Source organism: Pseudophryne corroboree, chromosome 4 (assembly GCF_028390025.1).
Source record: "Pseudophryne corroboree isolate aPseCor3 chromosome 4, aPseCor3.hap2, whole genome shotgun sequence".
NCBI classification, from domain to species: Eukaryota; Metazoa; Chordata; class Amphibia; order Anura; family Myobatrachidae; genus Pseudophryne; species Pseudophryne corroboree.
Genome location: NC_086447.1, coordinates 104,859,815 through 104,883,500, shown reverse-complemented (window position 1 = coordinate 104,883,500; position 23,686 = coordinate 104,859,815). Strand labels below are relative to the sequence as shown.

Sequence of the window (23,686 nt, the reverse complement as noted above, 5' to 3'; positions counted from 1 at the left end):
CAATTTCTAGGCATATCGGCTGGTATATGTACAGAGAACAAGGTGTGAGTGGTTGTGTAAACAGCAGAAGAACTGACACAGGACTCCGGTATTTTGGATGAAGTTATGAAGGTGATTGAGTGATGGAAGATTACACTTGCCTCTGGGAACGTGTGGTTATAGGTGCCCATACCTTGAAAAGGAGCTTAGCTGCTTCCAGGAAGTAATTGGCTTTCCGGTACAGCTCAATAGCGTCAAGTGTCTTGTTCTTCTCTAACAAGTGGGAGGCGTACTTGGCAAGCAGCGATCCGATTTCTTTCATGTTGTGATTTTTGGCAAGCTCAACGGCTTTATTCCACTGTAAGAAAGGGCACAACTAGTTCAGGTGTGTGCCAGGAGGATCTGATGTACCAGGAGCGATGGCCGCACAATGTAACTTACACTACTAGTCTAACAAGAAAAAGGGAAAGTCTGGTTCCTGCCTACTGCACATAAGATCTGCGTAGATACTAACAGACTTGGACAGTTTGTTCTATATAAATAAGTTATAGCAATTTAGCCACACAGAGCGATAGGCGGAAATAACATCATGTCATACGATATCCTGGGTGGATGGGATGCCGGCGGTCATGTGACCAACACTGGCATCCCAAAGCAGAGAATCCCCACAAAGGTCAGGTACGTATGCTTACCCTCCCCCATCTCTAACCCCCCCTTCCTGTAGCCTAACCCTAACCTCACCCCCCCCCGCAGCCTAACCCTAACCGTCCCTGGTGGTGCCTAAACCTACCCCCCTTTTCCCGCTGCCTAACCCTAACCCTACCCCGCAGTCTAAACCTAACCTCCCCGACCCGTGGCTTACCAAGCAGGAGTCCCAGCAGAGCTCGGCTGGGATTCCTGCGTTCAGGATCCCGGAACAGGCATTTCGATCTACGTAGGGATGCCAGCGTTGGCATTCCAACCGCTGGGATGCCGAACACCGGTATCCTGAACGGATCCCGTTACATCTGCCCCACGAGCAGTGCAGCATTGTTTTGCCCATGTGCACAGTTATAACCCTTTCGCACTGCCATAAATATCCCGAGTTATTGCACGTGAGCACGCAGCAGCATGGGATATTGTGCAGTGTTAATGCACCCTGCTGAAATTACCCAGGTCGGCCGACCCGGAATTTCAACCTGGGTAGCTAGCAGGGTTAAACATGGGTTCAACCCAGCTCACGGTGCAGTGTGAAAGGGTAACCCGGGACCCATTCTCACCATAGGAAGAGCCGGCACTAGGAGATGGCTCAGGATGCGTCGGCTGTCAATAGCCGGGTCAGGCCGCCAGTCTGAAATGGGTCTCAGCCGGGTCGCACTCGGGAAGAACCCGCATACAAAATCCCAGGTGCGTCCCAGCAATGCAGTGTGAAAGGGGTATCACTGGCTCTATTTTGCTTTGCTTCCAAATAAGGATCAGCCTCAAAGTGTTGTGTTAGCCTAATATTTAGAGAATGGTTCTAGAGCCAAGCAAAACAGTCACTCATTATATACACTGTAATATGTCAATACTTCCCTAGTGTTGGATATTTAGGAGTTCATACAAGCTGCATTTAGCCATTTGCCAAGCTTGGTGTCTCTAACACAGGATCTCAATAGCAAAAACACAGGGTATGTACGCAACTGAATGAAAGTTTGTACATATCTGTAATATTCTATTTTCCATTGGCCTATCAAAGTGCAACTACAACGTCACAATGCTAATACAATGGCTGTGACCAGTAATCAGCATGATCCTGTGGATGAGAATTGCATGAGCTCAATACACTGGCAATGACACAGACCCTATTATCACATACACCTGTGGTGTGTCCGACCCGACAGAGGGAAGCACACCAAGCTGCAGGTCAGACCCGACCATGTAACCCAGCTATATCAGCACTGAATCTACGGGTATCCTAATTTAGTCATCTGTGCGGGTGAAATAATATTCCCAATGGCATCTACTGATGAGTGACACTACAAAACTGCAGCACTAGGAGTGCAGGGCTTCAGGCGGGGAGAGAGGAGGGGATGTAGCAGGTGAAATATACGGTGAAGAGATCATTTGGGAAAGAGGGTGAAGATGGAAGGGAGAGCAATTACATGCGATGTGTGCAGACAAATGACCAGGTCAAAACAACTGAAGAGCATGGAATATAAGGAGCATATATCTATATAATTATGCTGGGTAGAATAAAATGGAGATTGGGTAGTGAAACAGAAAAACAAATTATGTTTCTGATTTTGGTCTCACTACTTACCTGATTTAAGTGAATGCATGCATCTACTGCGGCTTTCGGCATGTTACACTTCAGATAGGCGGCCACTGCCTGCTCACACATTCCCACGGTCATAAACATACGAGCAATGTCCTGAACAGGAACACATTATATTAATGTTGGTCAGACAGGATGCTGGTACCTGGTTACAGGAAGTCACATCTCCAGCATCAGCGATAGGGGGAACACATTATATTACTGAGGAGGCAGAGAGGATGCTGGTACCCAGTGACAGGAAGTCACATCTGCAGCATCAGAGATAGGGGGAACACATTATATTACTGAGGAGGCAGTGAGGATGCTGGTACCCAGTGACAGGAAGTCACATCTCCAGCATCAGAGATAGGGGGAACACATTATATTACTGAGGAGGCAGAGAGGATGCTGGTACCCAGTGACAGGAAGTCACATCTGCAGCATCAGAGATAGGGGGAACACATTATATTACTGAGGAGGCAGAGAGGATGCTGGTACCCAGTGACAGGAAGTCACATCTCCAGCATCAGAGATAGGGGGAACACATTATATTACTGAGGAGGCAGAGAGGATGCTGGTACCCGGTAACAGGAAGTCACATCTCCAGCATCAGAGATAGGGGGAACACATTATATTACTGAGGAGGCAGAGAGGATGCTGGTACCCGGTAACAGGAAGTCACATCTCCAGCATCAGAGATAGGGGGGAACACATTATATTACTGAGGAGGCAGAGAGGATGCTGGTACCCAGTGACAGGAAGTCACATCTGCAGCATCAGAGATAGGGGGAACACATTATATTACTGAGGAGGCAGAGAGGATGCTGGTACCCAGTGACAGGAAGTCACATCTCCAGCATCAGAGATAGGGGGAACACATTATATTACTGAGGAGGCAGAGAGGATGCTGGTACCCGGTAACAGGAAGTCACATCTCCAGCATCAGAGATAGGGGGAACACATTATATTATTGAGGAGGCAGAGAGGATGCTGGTACCCAGTAACAGGAAGTCACATCTGCAGCATCACCGATAGGGGGAACACATTATATTACTGAGGAGGCAGAGAGGATGCTGGTACCCGGTAACAGGAAGTCACATCTCCAGCATCAGAGATAGGGGGAACACATTATATTATTGAGGAGGCAGAGAGGATGCTGGTACCCGGTAACAGGAAGTCACATCTCCAGCATCAGCGATAGGGGGAACACATTATATTACTGAGGAGGCAGTGAGGATGCTGGTACCCGGTAACAGGAAGTCACATCTCCAGCATCAGAGATAGGGGGAACACATTATATTACTGAGGAGGCAGTGAGGATGCTGGTACCCGGTAACAGGAAGTCACATCTGCAGCATCACCGATAGGGGGAACACATTATATTACTGAGGAGGCAGAGAGGATGCTGGTACCCGGTAACAGGAAGTCACATCTCCAGCATCAGAGATAGGGGGAACACATTATATTATTGAGGAGGCAGAGAGGATGCTGGTACCCGGTAACAGGAAGTCACATCTCCAGCATCAGCGATAGGGGGAACACATTATATTACTGAGGAGGCAGTGAGGATGCTGGTACCCGGTAACAGGAAGTCACATCTCCAGCATCAGAGATAGGGGGAACACATTATATTACTGAGGAGGCAGTGAGGATGCTGGTACCCGGTAACAGGAAGTCACATCTCCAGCATCAGCGTTAGGGGGAACACATTATATTACTGAGGAGGCAGTGAGGATGCTGGTACCCGGTAACAGGAAGTCACATCTCCAGCATCAGCGATAGGGGGAACACATTATATTACTGAGGAGGCAGTGAGGATGCTGGTACCCGGTAACAGGAAGTCACATCTCCAGCATCAGAGATAGGGGGAACACATTATATTATTGAGGAGGCAGAGAGGATGCTGGTACCCGGTAACAGGAAGTCACATCTCCAGCATCAGCGATAGGGGGAACACATTATATTACTGAGGAGGCAGTGAGGATGCTGGTACCCGGTAACAGGAAGTCACATCTCCAGCATCAGAGATAGGGGGAACACATTATATTACTGAGGAGGCAGTGAGGATGCTGGTACCCGGTAACAGGAAGTCACATCTGCAGCATCACCGATAGGGGGAACACATTATATTACTGAGGAGGCAGAGAGGATGCTGGTACCCGGTAACAGGAAGTCACATCTCCAGCATCAGAGATAGGGGGAACACATTATATTATTGAGGAGGCAGAGAGGATGCTGGTACCCGGTAACAGGAAGTCACATCTCCAGCATCAGCGATAGGGGGAACACATTATATTACTGAGGAGGCAGTGAGGATGCTGGTACCCGGTAACAGGAAGTCACATCTCCAGCATCAGAGATAGGGGGAACACATTATATTACTGAGGAGGCAGTGAGGATGCTGGTACCCGGTAACAGGAAGTCACATCTCCAGCATCAGCGATAGGGGGAACACATTATATTACTGAGGAGGCAGAGAGGATGCTGGTACCCGGTAACAGGAAGTCACATCTGCAGCATCACCGATAGGGGGAACACATTATATTACTGAGGAGGCAGTGAGGATGCTGGTACCCGGTAACAGGAAGTCACATCTCCAGCATCAGAGATAGGGGGAACACATTATATTACTGAGGAGGCAGTGAGGATGCTGGTACCCGGTAACAGGAAGTCACATCTCCAGCATCAGCGATAGGGGGAACACATTATATTACTGAGGAGGCAGTGAGGATGCTGGTACCCGGTAACAGGAAGTCACATCTCCAGCATCAGAGATAGGGGGAACACATTATATTACTGAGGAGGCAGTGAGGATGCTGGTACCCGGTAACAGGAAGTCACATCTCCAGCATCAGAGATAGGGGGAACACATTATATTATTGAGGAGGCAGAGAGGATGCTGGTACCCGGCAACAGGAAGTCCCATCACCAGCATCAGCGATAGGGGAAGCACATTATATTATTGAGGAGGCAGAGAGGATGCTAATGTGACAATCTAGTCTTCTTTCCGGCAGAGAGGCAAGAGGTTCTCCCCAAACACGTTAATTGAAACAATATAAATTAAAATGTCTTTATTTAACAGGAACTCTGGACATTTGGTAATTCCTCTTTTACCCATACCTAAATATATTTTGAATAGCGCTTTAAATATCACAACAAAATATTGCAACAGATATCTGGGAATAGGAGCTCCAAACTATATCGCAACTATACTTTTGTTTCATTTTTCTGAGGAATGCAGCTGCACTTTAGCTCTTGTTACAAGCAAGGAATCCTTGTGATATATATTTACATTTTTGGATAGGTTAGCAGTAAATGTATTACATAGCTCCATTTAGATAAATGCCTGGTTTAATATCAGAGGTAAAAAGCTATCATGTTGTTTCTTTCATTTTAGGACAATTTCTCCAACTATCCATTGCTGTAGTATGTGTAATAGGAAACTACCGATGTGCTAGTAGGTTTCCCTTGTAATTATCCCTGGCAAAGTCCTTGTATTTCCTTATCTGGCTTAAAGTACAGTATAAGCAGTCTCTCCTTGCTCTCACTAGTTCTCACTGTACAGTAGGTAAGAAGTCACTAGTCTCTATTTAGAAGGCATATTCAGGGTACAATGTATTATGACAGTTCTCACCCTCAGCTGGATATCCTGCTAATCCCTGCTTTGCTGTTACGCTGTTCTATGTAAGTGCAAACTGAAGGGTAAAACTCTGCTGGAGAAATAGGGATTGCTAGGTGACACAGGGAGCAGGCTTTCTACTGTACTCACTGTAGACACCCACTCTGCTTCCAGCGCTGCAGCAGTCGCAAATTAGAAGTAGAAGTTTATAGACTTTTACTGAGTGGCTCTCACACACAGCCACTGCCTGTCAGTGGCACCTCCATTTTCTGACAGGAATTTTCCACTGCCAGAGATGCCCTCCTCTCTCACAGCTACCTCAGACCGTGTCCTGACCAACTGTCCTCCCTCCAACTGCCACTGGTCATGTCACCTGCCCCTGACCTCCAGAGCTGCTGCCAAGGCTGCTGGGACATTATCTGCCTGTATAATCAAATGTAGATATTCTGTAGCGTGCCACACGTAATACCTCATATAGCAGGGTATTACACTGGTACCCGGCAACAGGAAGTCCCATCACCAGCATCTGCGATAGGAGGAACACATTATATTACTGCGGAGGCAGAGAGGATGCTGGTACCCAGTGACAGGAAGTCACATCTCCAGCATCAGAGATAGGGGGAACACATTATATTACTGAGGAGGCAGAGAGGACGCTGGTACCCGGCAACAGGAAGTCACATCTGCAGCATCAGCGATAGGGGGGAACACATTATATTATTGAGGAGGCAGTGAGGATGCTGGTACCCAGTGACAGGAAGTCACATCTGCAGCATCAGAGATAGGGGGAACACATTATATTACTGAGGAGGCAGAGAGGACGCTGGTACCTGGTTACATAAAGTCACATCTCCAGCATCAGAGATAGGGGGAGCACATTATATTATTGAGGAGGTAGAGAGGATGCTGGTACCCAGTGACAGGACGTCACATCTCCAGCATCAGCGATAGGGGAAACACATTAAATTACTGTAACCACATGTTCCCAGAGGCATGTCAAGTGTAACTATCACTCATATTACGCTATCACTCATTCACCTTCATAATGTCAACTTACTGGTAGCAGTTTGTGGTTCTCAGGTAAGGAATTGGCCAAAGTCTCAAAGCCATCATAATCTTCCAGCATATAGTAGCACTCTGACAGGCGCTGCTGATTCCTGCCCTGTACATAGTACTGCACAGCGTTTACCCTACATACACAGGTATAACACAACGATAATCAGAGGAGGCAGCTGATGATTGAAATTATGCAGCAATTATGCTTTGGCTCCTACCATTTCTGTCGGTCTGCAAAATAGTCACCGATGGCATTATATGCCTGCTCATACAGGGCATCATCCGAGTCACCGGAACCAGTCCTCAGCAGCTGCAACACTCGGAACCAGTCTCCCAGTTTTATCCGCAGGCTGATAGCCAGGTCTCTGGGAATGTCATTACAGACGTTATTGCACTCTAAGTCGTATCATGTGTGAAGCTCTAGAATTTTCAGAATTTCTGCATAAATGTGACCCTAAATGTGTTCGGATCTTTCTTTAAGGCATAAAAACAGATAACAGTGAGGGAGATGCATGAAGCAGTGAAAAGAGTGGAGACGTGAGCCAGTGGAGGAACTGCCCATGGCAACCAATCAGCTTTAAAGTAACATTTATCAAGCGCATTCCATAAAATGATAAATAGCAGCTGATTGGTTGCCATGTGCAACATTGCCACTTGCTTACTTCTCCACTTTTTCACTACTTCATACATCTCACCCAGAGAACACAATAAATCAAATAACAGATGTACATTATCATTTATTTATTGATCAAAAGAATCTAACAATAAATGTATTAAATTAAGGACTTCCTGACACCAATTGGTTCTAAATAGTTTTTAAAGCCACTAATTAACCACTGAAATGTGCATTAAAATAGTGTGAAGATTTGTTATGGCCATGTCTAATGGATTAATATGTACTACTAATAAGTCAGGCAGTATTAGTGAAAGTGCAAAGCATGAAATGAACATGGAAGAGGAGGAGAGAACCATTACATGTACAAAAAAACGCAGAGGATTCCGTGGTGGGAATTGAACCTATGACCTTAGTGCTGTGAGGCAGTAATTCTAACCATTACACCAGGCGTCAGGGAACTTTTTTACCAGTATAAAGAGATAATAGGATTTTAATACCTACCTGTAAATCCTTCTCTTAGTCCGTAGAGGATGCTGGGGTAACCATAAGAACCATGGGGTACAGACGGGATCCGCAGGAGACAAGGGCACTTTAAGACTTTGAATGGGTGTGAACTGGCTCCTCCCCCTATGCCCCTCCTCCAGACTCCAGTTATAGGAACTGTGCCCAGGGAGACGGACATTTTGAAGAAAGGAATTATTGTTAAACTAAGGTGAGATACCTACCAGCTCACACCGCAAACACGCCACGCAACATGGCATTAAACAGAACTCAAGCCAACGGCATGAACAATGTCAGCAACAGGCTGACTATAACCATAACACAACCTGTGTGTAACCATAACTAATAATTGCAGATACAGTACGCACTGGGACGGGCGCCCAGCATCCTCTACAAACTAAGAGAAAAGGATTTACCAGTAGGTATTAAAATCCTATTTTCTCATACGTCCTAAAGGATGCTGGGGTAACCATAAGAACCATGGGGTTATACCAAAGCTCTAGAACGGGCGGGAGAGTGCGGATGACTCTGCAGCACCGATTGACCAAACATGAGGTCCTCCTCGGCCAGGGTATCAAACTTGTAAAACTTAGCAAAAGTGCTTGAACCCGAGCAAGTAGCTGCTCGGCAAAGTTGTAACGCCGAGACCCCCCGGGCAGCCGCCCAGGACGCGCCCACCTTCCTGGTAGAATGGGCCTTTACCGATTTCGGTAACGGCAATCCAGCCGTAGAATGAGCCCGCTGAATCGTAGCACAAATCCAGCGTGCAATGGTCTGTTTGGAAGCAGGAGCCCCAATCTTGTTGGGATCATACAGGACAAACAGAGCCTACGTTTTCCTAATCTGAGCCGTTCTGGCGACATACATTTTTAAAGCTCTGACCACATCGAGAGACTTCGACTCCACTAAGACGTCAGTAACCACTGGGACCACAATAGGTTGGTTCATGTGGAAAGACGACACCACCTTCGGCAGAAATTGTTGACGAGTCCTCAACTCTGCTCTATCTTCATGGAAGATCAAATAAGGGCTCTTGTGAGACAAGGCCGCTTACTCCGATACCTGCCTTGCGGATGCCAAGGCCAACAGCATGACCACTTTCCAAGTGACAAATTTCAACTCTAACTTCTGTAAAGGTTCAAACCAATGTGATTGAAGGAACTGCAACACCACGTTAAGATCCCACGGTGCCACTGGAGGCACAAATGGAGGTTGGATGTGCAACACGCCTTTCACGAAAGTCTGAACTTCTGGAAGGGAGGCCAATTGTTTTTGAAAGAAAACCAATAAGGCTGAAATCTGTACTTTAATTGAGCCCAACTTTAAGGCCGCATCCACACCTGCCTGTAGAAAATGGAGAAAACGTCCTAACTGAAATTCTTCCATAGGAGCTTTCCTGGATTCACACCAAGACACATATTTTCTCTAAATATGGTGGTAATGTTTAGACGTTATCCCTTTTCTAGCCTGAAGAAGTGTGGGAATGACTTCACAGGGAATACCCTTTCGGGCTAGGATCCGGGAAATACCCTTTCGGGCCAGGATCCGGCGCTCAACCGCCACACCGTCAAACGTAGCCGCGGTAAGTCTTGATACATGCACGGCCCCTGCTCTAACAGATCCTCTCGTAGAGGAAGAGGCCAGGGATCTCCTATGAGTAATTCCTGAAGATCTGGATACCAAGCCCTCCTTGGCCAGTCTGGAACAATGAGGATCGCCTGAACCTTTGTTCTTCTTTTGATCTTTAGTACTTTCGGAATGAGAGAAAGCGGAGTGAATACATACACCGACTGAAACACCCATGGTGTTACTAGGGCGTCCATTGCTATTGCTTGAGGGTCCCGCGACCTGGAACAATATCTCTGAAGTTTCTTGTTGAGACGAGACGCCATCATGTCTATTTGAGGAACTCCCCAAAGACTTGTCACTTCTGTGAAGAACTCTTGATGAAGTCCCCACTCCCCTGGATGGAGATCGTGTCTGCTGATGAAGTCTGCTTCCCAGTTGTCCACTCCTGGAGTGAAGATTGCTGACAGATCGCTTGTATGTTTCTCCGCCCAACGGAGAACTTTCGTGGCCTCTGCCATTGCTGCTCTGCTTTTTGTTCCGCCCTGGCGGTTTATGTACGCTACTGCTGTTACATTGTCCGATTGAATCAGGACGGGCAGATTGCGCAGAAGATGTTCCGCTTGAAGAAGGCCATTGTAAATGGCCCTTAACTCCAGAACGTTTATGTGTAGACAAGTTTCTAAGCTTGACCATCTTCCCTGGAAGTTTTCCCCCTGTGTGACTGCACCCCAGCCTCGGAGACTCGCATCCGTGGTTACTATGATCCAGTCCTGGATCCCGAACCCGCGCCCCTCTAGGAGGTGAGAGCTGTTCAGCCACCACAGGAGCGAGATTCTGGTCTTGGAAGACAGGATTATCCTTCGGTGCTTGTGAAGGTGGGATCCGGACCACTTGTCCAACCGATCCCACTGAAACACCCTGGCATGGAATCTGCCAAACTGAATGGCCTCGTAAGCCGCCACCATTTTCCCCAGCAACCGAGTGCATTGATGGATTGACACTCTTGCCGGTTTCAGAATTTGTTTGACCAGGTTCTGAATTTCCAGAGCCTTTTCCACTGGAAGAAAAACTCTCTGTAATTCTGTGACCAGAATCATTCCCAGAAAAGACAGCCGCGTCGTCGGCACCAACTGTGATTTCGGCAAGTTTAGGAGCCAACCATGTTGTTGCAGAACTGTCAGGGAGATCGCCATGTTCTGCAGCAATCGGTCCCTGGATCTCGCCTTTATCAGGAGATCGTCTAAGTACGGGATAATTGTTATTCCTCGCTTGCGCAGGAGAACCATCATTTCCGCCACTACTTTGGTGAAAACCCTCGGAGCCATGGACAGACCAAACGGCAACATTTGAAATTGTTAATGACAATCCTGAACTGCAAACCTCAGGTAAGCCTGATGCGGAGGATAGATGGGAACATGCAAGTAGGCATCCTTTATATCCACCGACACCATAAAATCCCCTTCCTCCAGACTGGAGATCGCTGCCCGGAGAGATTCCATCTTGAATTTGAATTTTCTTAGGTAGAAATTGAGGGATCTTAGATTCAAGATTGGTCTGACCGAGCCGTCCGGCTTCGGGACCACGAATAGGCTCGAATAAAATCCTTCTCCCTGTTGTGACGGGGGAACCTTGATAATGACCTGATTCTGACACAATTTTTGTATTGCGTCGTGTACCACCTCCCTGTCCGGAAGAGAAGCTGGTAAGGCCGATTTGAAAAATCGGCGAGGGGGAACGTCTTGAAACTCTAGTTTGTACCCCTGGGACACTATTTCCAAAACCCATGGGTCCAGGGCCGAACGAACCCAGAACTGACTGAAGAGTTTGAGACGTGCCCCCACTGGTTGCGGACTCCCGCAGAGGAGTCCCAGCGTCATGCGGTGGATTTGGCAGAAGCCGGGGAGGACTTCTGCTCCTGGGAACCTGCCACTGCTGGTGATCTTTTACCTTTTCCCCTTCGGTCGAAAGGACTGTATCTGATAGTGGTGTGTTTTCTTTTGTTGTGCAGGCACATAAGGTAAAAAGGATGACTTAACCGCGGTAGCCGTAGATACCAAATCAGCGAGACCGTCACCAAACAAGACACCACCTTTATATGGTAGAGACTCCATATTTCTTTTAGAATCAGCATCAGCATTCCATTGATGAATCCACAATGCTCTCCTAGCTGAGACTGCCATGGCATTGGCTTTCGAACCTAAAAGGCCGATATCCCTCACAGCTTCCTTTAGGTAGGCTGCAGCGTCTCTGATATGACCTAGTGTCAAGAGAACGCTATCCCTATCCAGGGTATCTACCTCAGAAGACAAGCTATCAGTCCATTTTTCGATAGCACTACTCACCCAGGCAGATGCAATGGCTGGCCTGAGCAGCGTTCCTGTGGTGACATAAATGGATGTCAATGTAGTTTCCTGCCTACGATCCGCAGGATCCTTAAGGGCTGCCGTGTCAGGGGACGGAAGAGCCACCTCTTTGGACAGCCGTGCTAGAGCCTTGTCCACAATTGGGGATGACTCCCACTTTTCCCTATCCCCCGAGGGAAACTTGAATCCTTTTGGGAATCTGAAACTTTTTCTCAGGATTTTCCCAAACCTTTTCAAATAGAGTGTTCAGTTCATGAGAGGGAGGAAACGTTACCTCAGGTTTCTTTCCCTTATACATACAGACCCTTTTATCAGGAACAAGAGGGTCTTCCGAGATATGTAATACGTCTTTTATCGCCACAATCATGTACCGAATGTTCTTTGCCAATTTTGGATCTAATCTGGTATCACTGTAGTCGACACTGGAGACAGAGTCCGTGTCGGTATCTGTGTCTGCCAACTGAGCAAACGATCGCTTTTGTGACCCCGAGGGGGTCTGGACTTGTAAAAACACATCCTCCACAGATTTCTTCCATGCCTGGTTCTGAGACTCAGATTTATCCAATCTCTTATTAATAAGAGCCACATTTGCATTCAAAGCATTCAACACATTTACCCAATCAGGAGTCGGCAGTGCCAACAGGGTCACTCCCACAGCCGTTTGTGTCCCTAATACAGTCTCCTCCTGGGAAGAGCACTCTGCCTCAGACATGCCGACACACGTGTATTCACCACTCACAAACACACTGGGCATATAGGGGACAGACCCACAGAGAGAGTTTGCCAGCTCACAACCCAGCGCTTCACCAACGGTTCTGACAACTCTACACAATGCCTCAGACCTGCAGCGCTTTTATAACACATATATTGCACCAAATTTACTGTGCCCCCCCCCCCCCCCCCCCGTTTTTCACCCTGATACTCATGCAGCGGTGTGAGGAAGGACCAGCGTCTCTGCAGCCTGTTGTAGAGAAAATGGCGCTGTTGTGAGCTGTGAGGGCTAAGCTCCGCCCCCGTAATGGCATGTTTCACTGTTGCCAGCAGTCTCCCTGAAAATAAAGAAACCTAACAAAAGTATTTTCCCGAGAAACTCTGTAGAGCTCCTCAGTGTGTATCCAGTCTGCCTGGGCACAATTGTAAAACTGGAGTCTGGAGGAGGAGCATAGGGGGAGGAGCCAGTTCACACCCATTCAAAGTCTTAAAGTGCCCATGTCTCCTGCGGATCCCGTCTATAACCCATGGTTCTTATGGTTACCCCAGCATCCTCTAGGACGTATGAGAAAAAAAAGATATACATCAGGAAGCGCTATAAATAAATATTATTAATTTCATATTTCAAATTAAAAACAATACATATAAAGAGAACTAGAAAGACGGTTGTTGAGTTGGGAATATACTATCCAAGTGCGTCTATTAAAATATATAGTTATATATATTTTTCCTTTGGAACTACATATAGATGCTTTTAAATAAATTATATTTTGTATGTTTACTGTGAACCATTTTGGTTATAAAAGTTACAAAATGTATTGGTCACTATCCTGCTCGTTTTCTATATATAAAAATTTAAAAATAATTTTATATTGATAAGGATTGACATATGAGCTTTATATGCATTCATTCCAATTGTAGCTGACACCACAGGTGTTTAGACTAATTGATGGAGCTGTGATTGGTCCTTTTGGGTTTAAATAAACAGCCCGGTATGGCATGTGTTATATCCTCTGACGAAACCGCCGGGAGATAAGTGCGGAGAAACGCGTAAGAAGTCTTCAAACCCATCCATAGAATCCTTCTCCACGCTCTCATTCCAAATACAGCCGACTACTAACAGCATACAACCGCTGCTGTCATTTGAGTCTACTGCAAACACTCTATGGCAATTGTATACGAGTCTGGTAAGAGAGACCCGTTTATACCTACACCGCTTCAACCAATTGGACACTGTCAGCATTGTTCGGACACAGGTGGAGCGTAGCGCCGCACACATCATCGCCCCGACACCCTCCCTCTGTCCGTTCCTACAGCGGTAATTAACAAACAACGGAGGAATAACTGCATGTTGGTTTGCCTGCCACTAGAATCCTCACGCTGTTGCTTGCCTAACATAAATCAATCAAGAACCTAGTAGGTGAGCTACAAATGGGTCACTCTCTGTCTATTTGAGACTTGAACTTATCATCTAAGCACCTCATATCCGTGAATATAAGGAACTATTGCATACAAGGGATCTTGGTGCGATTGTATTAAAACTGGAGACGTTTATGTTACAGATTTAATTTTATTAATATTGTAGGATATATATGTGTCAAACATTTACAATATATTATATTGTTTTAATTTGAAATATGATTATAGCGCTTCCTGATATATATCTTTTTTATCTCTTTATACATTTATTATTTGGTATTCCAGTAGTACCAGTTGGGAGCTGCTAAAATAATTATTAATATAGACTTTTGTATATGTGTTGAAAAACGAGCAGGATAGTTGATTATATAAGCGCTAGGGAATTTTTGTTTTTTCTTTGTAACTTTTTTACCATTTACCCCAAAATATATTTAGATACGCCGATGTTATCCCCTTGATTTGAAAGGAAGGAAATCATATATTACTGTGCACATATACTGGTCGTCACTGTTTATATGGCATTTCTGAGATTGTGTGTGTGTGTGTGTGTGTGTGTGTGTGTGTGTGTGTGTGTGTGTGTGTGTGTATTATATATATATATATATATATATATATATATATAAAATGTATTTATTTTTTTATAATTATTTTTTTTATTATTCATTTTGCCAGTTATTTTTTGGCAATGAATGTATTAATTAACACTTTCTCCCCAAAACACCAAAATGAATGTAAGAAAGATGGATGAGGAAGGGGGGGAGGGACACAACTTTTAGGAGACAGATGGTCACATCCTCACCTCAGTAATGTCAGTGGGAATTTCCCGCTGTTATGTGGGTCACTGTCTGATCCTTTGAAACTCCGTCAGCGGTCAGCCACAGAACACTTCAAGTTCTGTGTGTGGGTAGGCGGGCCGTGGGCGGGAGGACAAGACAGCGCAAGAGGGGCGAGCGTGAGGAAGCACGGTGTGACATCAGCACGTCAAACCGTGGCCAGGAGCACAGCACAGGGCGGCCAGGAGCACAGCACAGTTAGGGCAGGAGGAAGCGCGGTGTGACGTCAGCACGTCACATCGCGAGACGGCCGGTGCTGGACGGGGCTGTGTCTCGGCAGCGCAACCATCCATTACCCCCAGGAATGTCATTTTTACCCCATTTGGGGTAATTTACCCCTGTTCCCTGACCGTTGCATTACACCATCTGCATTGAATAGGCTGTGGTTAGGGGGATAGGGTTAAGCTGCAGGGGGGGGAGGGTGGGGGCTGTGTATAAGGTTAAGCCCTAGAGGGAGGGTTAGAGGTAAATTCAGGGATTCTGGATAGGGATAAGGGAAGTCTGACTGGAAGCCGCCAGGAAAAGGCAAGTCACCACTGGACTACCAGGGATAATATGTAGACATTCTAACATGTCATCATTTCATCACTGTCTACATTATGGATATTGACATTCTCAGGTTGACATGATGAAAGTCAACATTTCGACGGTTGAAATTTTGTACTCCTCCCGCAGAAAATATTTCAGCTTAGTGAAGTCACAGCAAACAGGGCGGAGCCATCCCCAAGTCTTTATTAGACATGGCAAGTATGATTGGTTGAAGCTTCAGTAATGACTACAAGGCTGTTTAGCACCAAAGGAAAACCAAAAAAATATATCAAACTTTGAAAATTCCCAAAATATTCTCTTTAAAGACATTTTCAGTCCCCAATCATAAAAATACATCAATAATCTGCAAATATGCGCATGGGAAGAGATGAGGAGGAAAGCCAGCCATCAGTACCAAAGAGTATCTTACCTCCTGTCCATGTCCAGGTACATCCTCTCTGCTTCCTCAAACTTGCCAAAATAGGCGCACACCTCCGCTTGTTTCATGGGCTCGCTCTGCAGGTTGCCCAGCCGCTTTACAAACCCTATGCCCTGATAGTCCCTGCAGCGCACAAATGCCTGCTCCGCGGTTGGCAGGTCCAGTTTCTGGAGGGCAGCTTCAGCTAGTAATCGCCTGCAGAGGGAAATTATATAATACAGGTTGAGTATCCCATATCCATATATTCCGAAATACGGAATATTCCGAAATACGGAGTTTTTTGAGTGAGAGTGAGATAGTGAAATCTTTGTTTTTTGATGGCTCAGTGTACACAAACTTTGTTTAATACACAAAGTTATTAATAATATTGTATTAAATGACCTTCAGGCTGTGTATACAAGGTGTATATGAAACATAAATGAATTGTGTGTATGTACACACACTTTGTTTAATGCACAAAGTTATAAAAAATATTGGCAAAAATTACCTTCAGGCTGTGTATATAAGGTGTATATGAAACCTAAATGCATTCTGTGCTTAGATTTAGGCCCCATCACCATGAAATCTCATTATGGTATCTAATTATTCCAAAATACGGAAAAATCCGTTATCCAAAATACCTCTGGTCCCAAGCATTTTGGATAAGGGATACTCAACCTGTATGAATCATCTTATTCTTTCCCATGGAACAATGATCATGTTTTATCTGTCATTCTCCTTAGACAATAACATATGGATAACATGCTAACCTATCTAATTACATCCTCTGTAGAGTATTCATAACATCACATATCTTGTCTTTCTTTAGTCTCACACCCTCCTGACACTTGGATAACTTTGTGGGGTATCATCATACAACCCATTAAGAACCTAGCAATCTGGTGGACCATTATGCAATAGTTAGCATCAATCCTTGTGTATCTATGCCTATTTCCCTATAGATTGTAAGCTTGCGAGCAGGGCCTTCCTACCTCTGTCTGTCTGTTTTTACCCAGTTTTGTTCTATTACCGTTGTTCTAATTGTAAAGCGCAACGGAATATGCTGCGCTATATAAGAAACTGTTAATAAATAAATAAATAATAAATAAATAAACATGCAATAAGCTTTCCAGCAAATAATAAAGTCTCACGCAGGAACATAGGAACAGACTTTCTTACCTCATAGGTGAACTCAATGCAATTCAGAATGTACACTGCACCAGGAACACGGGAGGGGAGAATGGTTAAGTCTTGCCAGAGATTGGCCATAGTGGGGTAGGAAATAAGAATCCACCAATCACCAGTCTACACAGAACATGTTTGTTACCTAGAGGACTGAAAGCCAATCACTCTGACACTGAGATCCGCACTGCCAATAGTGGAGCAGGATAGAGGCATATTAATGGTCATTCCGAGTTGTTCGCTCAGTAATTTTCTTCGCATCGCAGCGATTTTCCGCTAATTGCGCATGCGCAATGTTCGCACTGCGACTGCGCCAAGTAAATTTGCTATGCAGTTAGGAATTTTACTCACGGCATTACAAGGTTTTTTTTTCGTTCTGGTGATCGTAATGTGATTGACAGGAAGTGGGTGTTTCTGGGCGGATACAGGCCGTTTTATGGGAGTGTTTGAAAAAACGCTACCGTTTCGGGGAAAAACGCGGGAGTGGCTGGAGAAACGGAGCAGTGTCTGGGCGAACGCTGGGTGTGTTTGTGACGTCAAACCAGGAACGACAAGCACTGAACTGATCGCACTAGAAGAGTAAGTCTCGAGCTACTCAGAAACTGCACAGAGAAGTCTTTTCGCAATATTGCGAATCTTTCGTTCGCAATTTTGCTAAGCTAAGATTCACTCCCAGTAGGCGGCGGCTTAGCGTTTGCAATGCTGCTAAAAGCAGCTTGCGAGCGAACAACTCGGAATGAGGGCCATTGTCTGCAAACATTTCTTACAAGGGAATGTCATAAATAATATAGTGGTTATATCTATCCAATAATAAACACTATATTTATTTCTAAAATATTGTTATAGATAATTAACAAGCCCTGATGTATTTTTGTGCCAGTGGGTCCTTACTGGGTTTTTAGATTTCCAGGACACAACTGGGGGGATCTTTAATCACGAATCATGTATAAAGCACTGGATGTGCACCATGTATTGCTTTGGTTTTATACCATTGGCCCTATCTGGCTGCCCAGCACACCTTTGGTAAGAACCCTTAGTCTAGGGCCACACATAGCGGGCAAGCAGGTCCCACGAGAACGGGACCCGCATGGCTGGCAAGGGGGTTTGGTGTGCACACGGATCCTGTTCTTCGGGATGCTGCAGATCAGGATCCGGCCACACGGAATTTCAATAGAACACAGTGCGGCACAGCTAGACTGTGCGAACACATACACTGAAAATAAGATTTTACTTACCGATAAATCTATTTCTCGGAGTCCGTAGTGGATGCTGGGGTTCCTGAAAGGACCATGGGGAATAGCGGCTCCGCAGGAGACAGGGCACAAAAAGTAAAGCTTTTCCAGATCAGGTGGTGTGCACTGGCTCCTCCCCCTATGACCCTCCTCCAGACTCCAGTTAGGTACTGTGCCCGGACGAGCGTACACAATAAGGGAGGATTTTGAATCCCGGGTAAGACTCATACCAGCCACACCAATCACACCGTACAACTTGTGATCTAAACCCAGTTAACAGTATGATAACAGCGGAGCCTCTGAAAGATGGCTTCCTTCAACAATAACCCGAATTAGTTAACAATAACTATGTACAATTATTGCAGATAATCCGCACTTGGGATGGGCGCCCAGCATCCACTACGGACTCCGAGAAATAGATTTATCGGTAAGTAAAATCTTATTTTCTCTATCGTCCTAGTGGATGCTGGGGTTCCTGAAAGGACCATGGGGATTATACCAAAGCTCCCAAACGGGCGGGAGAGTGCGGATGACTCTGCAGCACCGAATGAGAGAACTCCAGGTCCTCCTTAGCCAGAGTATCAAATTTGTAAAATTTTACAAACGTGTTCTCCCCTGACCACGTAGCTGCTCGGCAAAGTTGTAATGCCGAGACCCCTCGGGCAGCCGCCCAAGATGAGCCCACCTTCCTTGTGGAGTGGGCCTTTACAGATTTAGGCTGTGGCAGGCCTGCCACAGAATGTGCAAGTTGGATTGTGCTACAGATCCAACGAGCAATCGTCTGCTTAGACGCAGGAGCACCCATCTTGTTGGGTGCATACAATATAAACAACGAGTCAGATTTTCTGACTCCAGCTGTCCTTGCAATATATATTTTTAATGCTCTGACAACGTCCAGTAACTTGGAGTCCTCCAAGTCACTTGTAGCCGCAGGCACTACAATAGGCTGGTTCAGATGAAATGCTGACACCACCTTAGGGAGAAAATGCGGACGAGTCCGCAGTTCTGCCCTGTCCGAATGGAAAATCAGATATGGGCTTTTGTAAGATAAAGCTGCCAGTTCTGACACTCTCCTGGCCGAAGCCAGGGCTAGAAGCATGGTCACTTTCCATGTGAGATATTTCAAATCCACCTTCTTTAGTGGTTCAAACCAATGAGATTTTAGAAAGTCCAACACCACATTGAGATCCCACGGTGCCACTGGAGGCACCACAGGAGGCTGTATATGTAGCACTCCCTTAACAAAGGTCTGGACTTCAGGGACTGAAGCCAATTCTTTTTGAAAGAAAATCGACAGGGCCGAAATTTGAACCTTAATAGATCCCAATTTGAGACCCATAGACAATCCTGATTGCAGGAAATGTAGGAATCGACCCAGTTGAAATTCCTCCGTCGGAGCACTCCGATCTTCGCACCACGCAACATATTTTCGCCAAATTCGGTGATAATGTTGCACGGTTACTTCCTTCCTTGCTTTAATCAAAGTAGGAATGACTTCTTCCGGCATGCCTTTTTCCTTTAGGATCCGGCGTTCAACCGCCATGCCGTCAAACGCAGCCGCGGTAAGTCTTGAAACAGACAGGGACCCTGCTGAAGCAAGTCCCTCCTTAGAGGTAGAGGCCACGGATCTTCCGTGATCATCTCTTGAAGTTCCGGGTACCAAGTCCTTCTTGGCCAATCCGGAACCACTAGTATCGTCCTTACGCCTCTTTGCCGTATAATTCTCAATACTTTTGGTATGAGAGGCAGAGGAGGAAACACATACACCGACTGGTACACCCAAGGCGTTACCAGCGCGTCCACAGCTATTGCCTGCGGATCTCTTGACCTGGCGCAATACCTGTCCAGTTTTTTGTTGAGGCGAGACGCCATCATGTCCACCATTGGTCTTTCCCAACGGGTTACCAGCAAATGGAAGACTTCTGGATGAAGTCCCCACTCTCCCGGGTGAAGATCGTGTCTGCTGAGGAAGTCTGCTTCCCAGTTGTCCACTCCCGGGATGAACACTGCTGACAGTGCTATCACATGATTCTCTGCCCAGCGAAGAATCCTTGCAGCTTCTGCCATTGCACTCCTGCTTCTTGTGCCGCCCTGTCTGTTCACATGGGCGACTGCCGTGATGTTGTCCGACTGGATCAACACCGGTTTTCCCTGAAGCAGAGGTTCTGCCTGGCTTAGAGCATTGTATATTGCTCTTAGTTCCAGAATGTTTATGTGAAGAGACGTTTCCAGGCTCGTCCATACTCCCTGGAAGTTTCTTCCTTGTGTGACTGCTCCCCAGCCTCTCAGGCTGGCGTCCGTGGTCACCAGGATCCAATCCTGTATGCCGAATCTGCGGCCCTCCAATAGATGAGCACTCTGCAACCACCACAGAAGAGACACCCTTGTCCTTGGAGACAGGGTTATCCGCAGGTGCATCTGAAGATGCGACCCTGACCATTTGTCCAACAGATCCCTTTGGAAAATTCTTGCGTGGAATCTGCCGAATGGAATTGCTTCGTAAGAAGCCACCATTTTTCCCAGGACTCTTGTGCATTGATGTACAGACACCTTTCCTGGTTTTAGGAGGTTCCTGACAAGCTCGGATAACTCCTTGGCTTTTTCCTCCGGGAGAAAAACCTTTTTCTGAACCGTGTCCAGAATCATCCCTAGGAACAGCAGACGAGTTGTCGGCATTAACTGGGATTTTGGAATATTCAGAATCCACCCGTGCTGTTTTAGCACTTCTTGCGACAGTGCTAATCCCATCTCTAGCTGTTCTCTGGACCTTGCCCTTATTAGGAGATCGTCCAAGTATGGGATAATTAATATGCCTTTTCTTCGAAGAAGAATCATCATCTCGGCCATTACCTTTGTAAAGACCCGAGGTGCCGTGGACAATCCGAACGGCAGCGTCTGAAACTGATAGTGACAGTTTTGTACAACGAACCTGAGGTACCCCTGGTGTGAGGGGTAAATTGGAACGTGGAGATACGCATCCTTGATGTCCAAGGATACCATAAAGTCCCCCTCTTCCAGGTTCGCTATCACTGCTCTGAGTGACTCCATCTTGAACTTGAACTTCTTTATGTACAGGTTCAAGGACTTCAGATTTAGAATAGGCCTTACCGAGCCATCCGGCTTCGGTACCACAAAAAGAGTGGAATAATACCCCTTCCCTTGTTGTAGAAGAGGTACCTTGACTATCACCTGCTGAGAGTACAGCTTGTGAATGGCTTCCAAAACCGTCTCCCTTTCGGAGGGGGACGTTGGTAAAGCAGACTTCAGGAAACGGCGAGGTGGATCTGTCTCTAATTCCAACCTGTACCCCTGAGATATTATCTGCAGGATCCAGGGATCTACCTGCGAGTGAGCCCACTGCGCGCTGTAATTTTTGAGACGACCACCCACCGTCCCCGAGTCCGCTTGAGAAGCCCCAGCGTCATGCTGAGGCTTTTGTAGAAGCCGGGGAAGGCTTCTGTTCCTGGGAAGGAGCTGCCTGTTGCTGTCTCTTCCCTCGACCTCTGCCTCGTGGCAGATATGAATAGCCCTTTGCTCTCTTATTTTTAAAGGAACGAAAGGGCTGCGGTTGAAAAGTCGGTGCCTTTTTCTGTTGGGGAGTGACTTGAGGTAGAAAGGTGGATTTCCCGGCTGTAGCCGTGGCCACCAAATCTGATAGACCGACTCCAAATAACTCCTCCCCTTTATACGGCAAAACTTCCATATGTCGTTTTGAATCCGCATCGCCTGTCCACTGTCGCGTCCATAAAGCTCTTCTGGCCGAAATGGACATAGCACTTACCCGTGATGCCAGTGTGCAGATATCCCTCTGTGCATCACGCATATAAAGAAATGCATCCTTTATTTGTTCTAACGACAGTAAAATATTGTCCCTGTCCAGGGTATCAATATTTTCAATCAGGGACTCTGACCAAACTACCCCAGCACTGCACATCCAGGCAGTCGCTATAGCTGGTCGTAGTATAACACCTGCATGTGTGTATATACTTTTTTGGATATTTTCCATCCTCCTATCTGATGGATCTTTAAGTGCGGCCGTCTCAGGAGAGGGTAACGCCACTTGTTTAGATAAGCGTGTTAGCGCCTTGTCCACCCTAGGAGGTGTTTCCCAGCGCTCCCTAACCTCTGGCGGGAAAGGGTATAATGCCAATAATTTCTTTGAAATTATCAGCTTTTTATCAGGGGCAACCCACGCTTCATTACACACGTCATTTAATTCTTCTGATTCAGGAAAAACTATAGGTAGTTTTTTCACACCCCACATAATACCCTGTTTAGTGGTACCTGTAGTATCAGCTAAATGTAACTCCTCCTTCATTGCCAAAATCATATAACGTGTGGCCCTACTGGAAAATACGGTTGATTCGTCACCGTCACCACTGGAGTCAGTGCCTGTGTCTGGGTCTGTGTCGACCGACTGAGGCAAAGGGCGTTTCACAGCCCCTGACGGTGTTTGAGTCGCCTGGACAGGCACTAATTGATTGTCCGGCCGTCTCATGTCGTCAAACGACTGCTTTAGCGTGTTGACACTATCCCGTAGTTCCATAAATAAAGGCATCCATTCTGGTGTCGACTCCCTAGGGGGTGACATCCTCATATTTGGCAATTGCTCCGCCTCCACACCAATATCGTCCTCATACATGTCGACACACACGTACCGACACACAGCAGACACACAGGGAATGCTCCTAACGAAGACAGGACCCACTAGCCCTTTGGGGAGACAGAGGGAGAGTTTGCCAGCACACACCAAAAGCGCTATATATAACAGGGATAGCCTTATAATAAGTGCTCCCTTATAGCTGCTTTATATATATCAAAATATCGCCATAAATTTGCCCCCCCTCTCTGTTTTACCCTGTTTCTGTAGTGCAGTGCAGGGGAGAGACCTGGGAGCCGTCCTGACCAGCGGAGCTGTGAGAGGAAATGGCGCCGTGTGCTGAGGAGATAGGCCCCGCCCCTTTTCCGGCGGGCTCGTCTCCCGCTATTTAGTGAATCCAGGCAGGGGTTAAATATCTCCATATAGCCTCTGGGGGCTATATGTGAGGTATTTTTAGCCTTTATATAGGTTACATTTGCCTCCCAGGGCGCCCCCCCCCCAGCGCCCTGCACCCTCAGTGACTGTGTGTGAAGTGTGCTGAGAGGAAAATGGCGCACAGCTGCAGTGCTGTGCGCTACCTTTAGAAGACTGCAGGAGTCTTCAGCCGCCGATTCTGGACCTCTTCTGACTTCAGCATCTGCAAGGGGGCCGGCGGCGCGGCTCCGGTGACCATCCAGGCTGTACCTGTGATCGTCCCTCTGGAGCTGATGTCCAGTAGCCAAGAAGCCAATCCATCCTGCACGCAGGTGAGTTCACTTCTTCTCCCCTCAGTCCCTCGTTGCAGT

At 46.6% G+C, this 23,686-nt stretch overlaps 1 protein-coding gene across 2 annotated transcripts in view; it reads right to left on the bottom strand.

Annotated features, from left to right (window-relative positions):
• WDR35 (WD repeat domain 35) overlaps window positions 1-23,686 on the bottom strand; it is a 270,202-nt gene that overhangs the window by 56,303 nt on the left and 190,213 nt on the right. For both annotated transcript variants that reach the window (XM_063915331.1, XM_063915332.1), the window contains exons 20-24: window positions 15,900-16,103; window positions 7,148-7,294; window positions 6,931-7,063; window positions 2,261-2,371; window positions 173-337 (exon numbers count right to left, since the gene is read on the bottom strand). In XM_063915331.1, coding sequence (XP_063771401.1) covers window positions 173-337; window positions 2,261-2,371; window positions 6,931-7,063; window positions 7,148-7,294; window positions 15,900-16,103 — 760 coding nt within the window. The remainder of the gene's footprint in view (window positions 1-172; window positions 338-2,260; window positions 2,372-6,930; window positions 7,064-7,147; window positions 7,295-15,899; window positions 16,104-23,686) is intronic.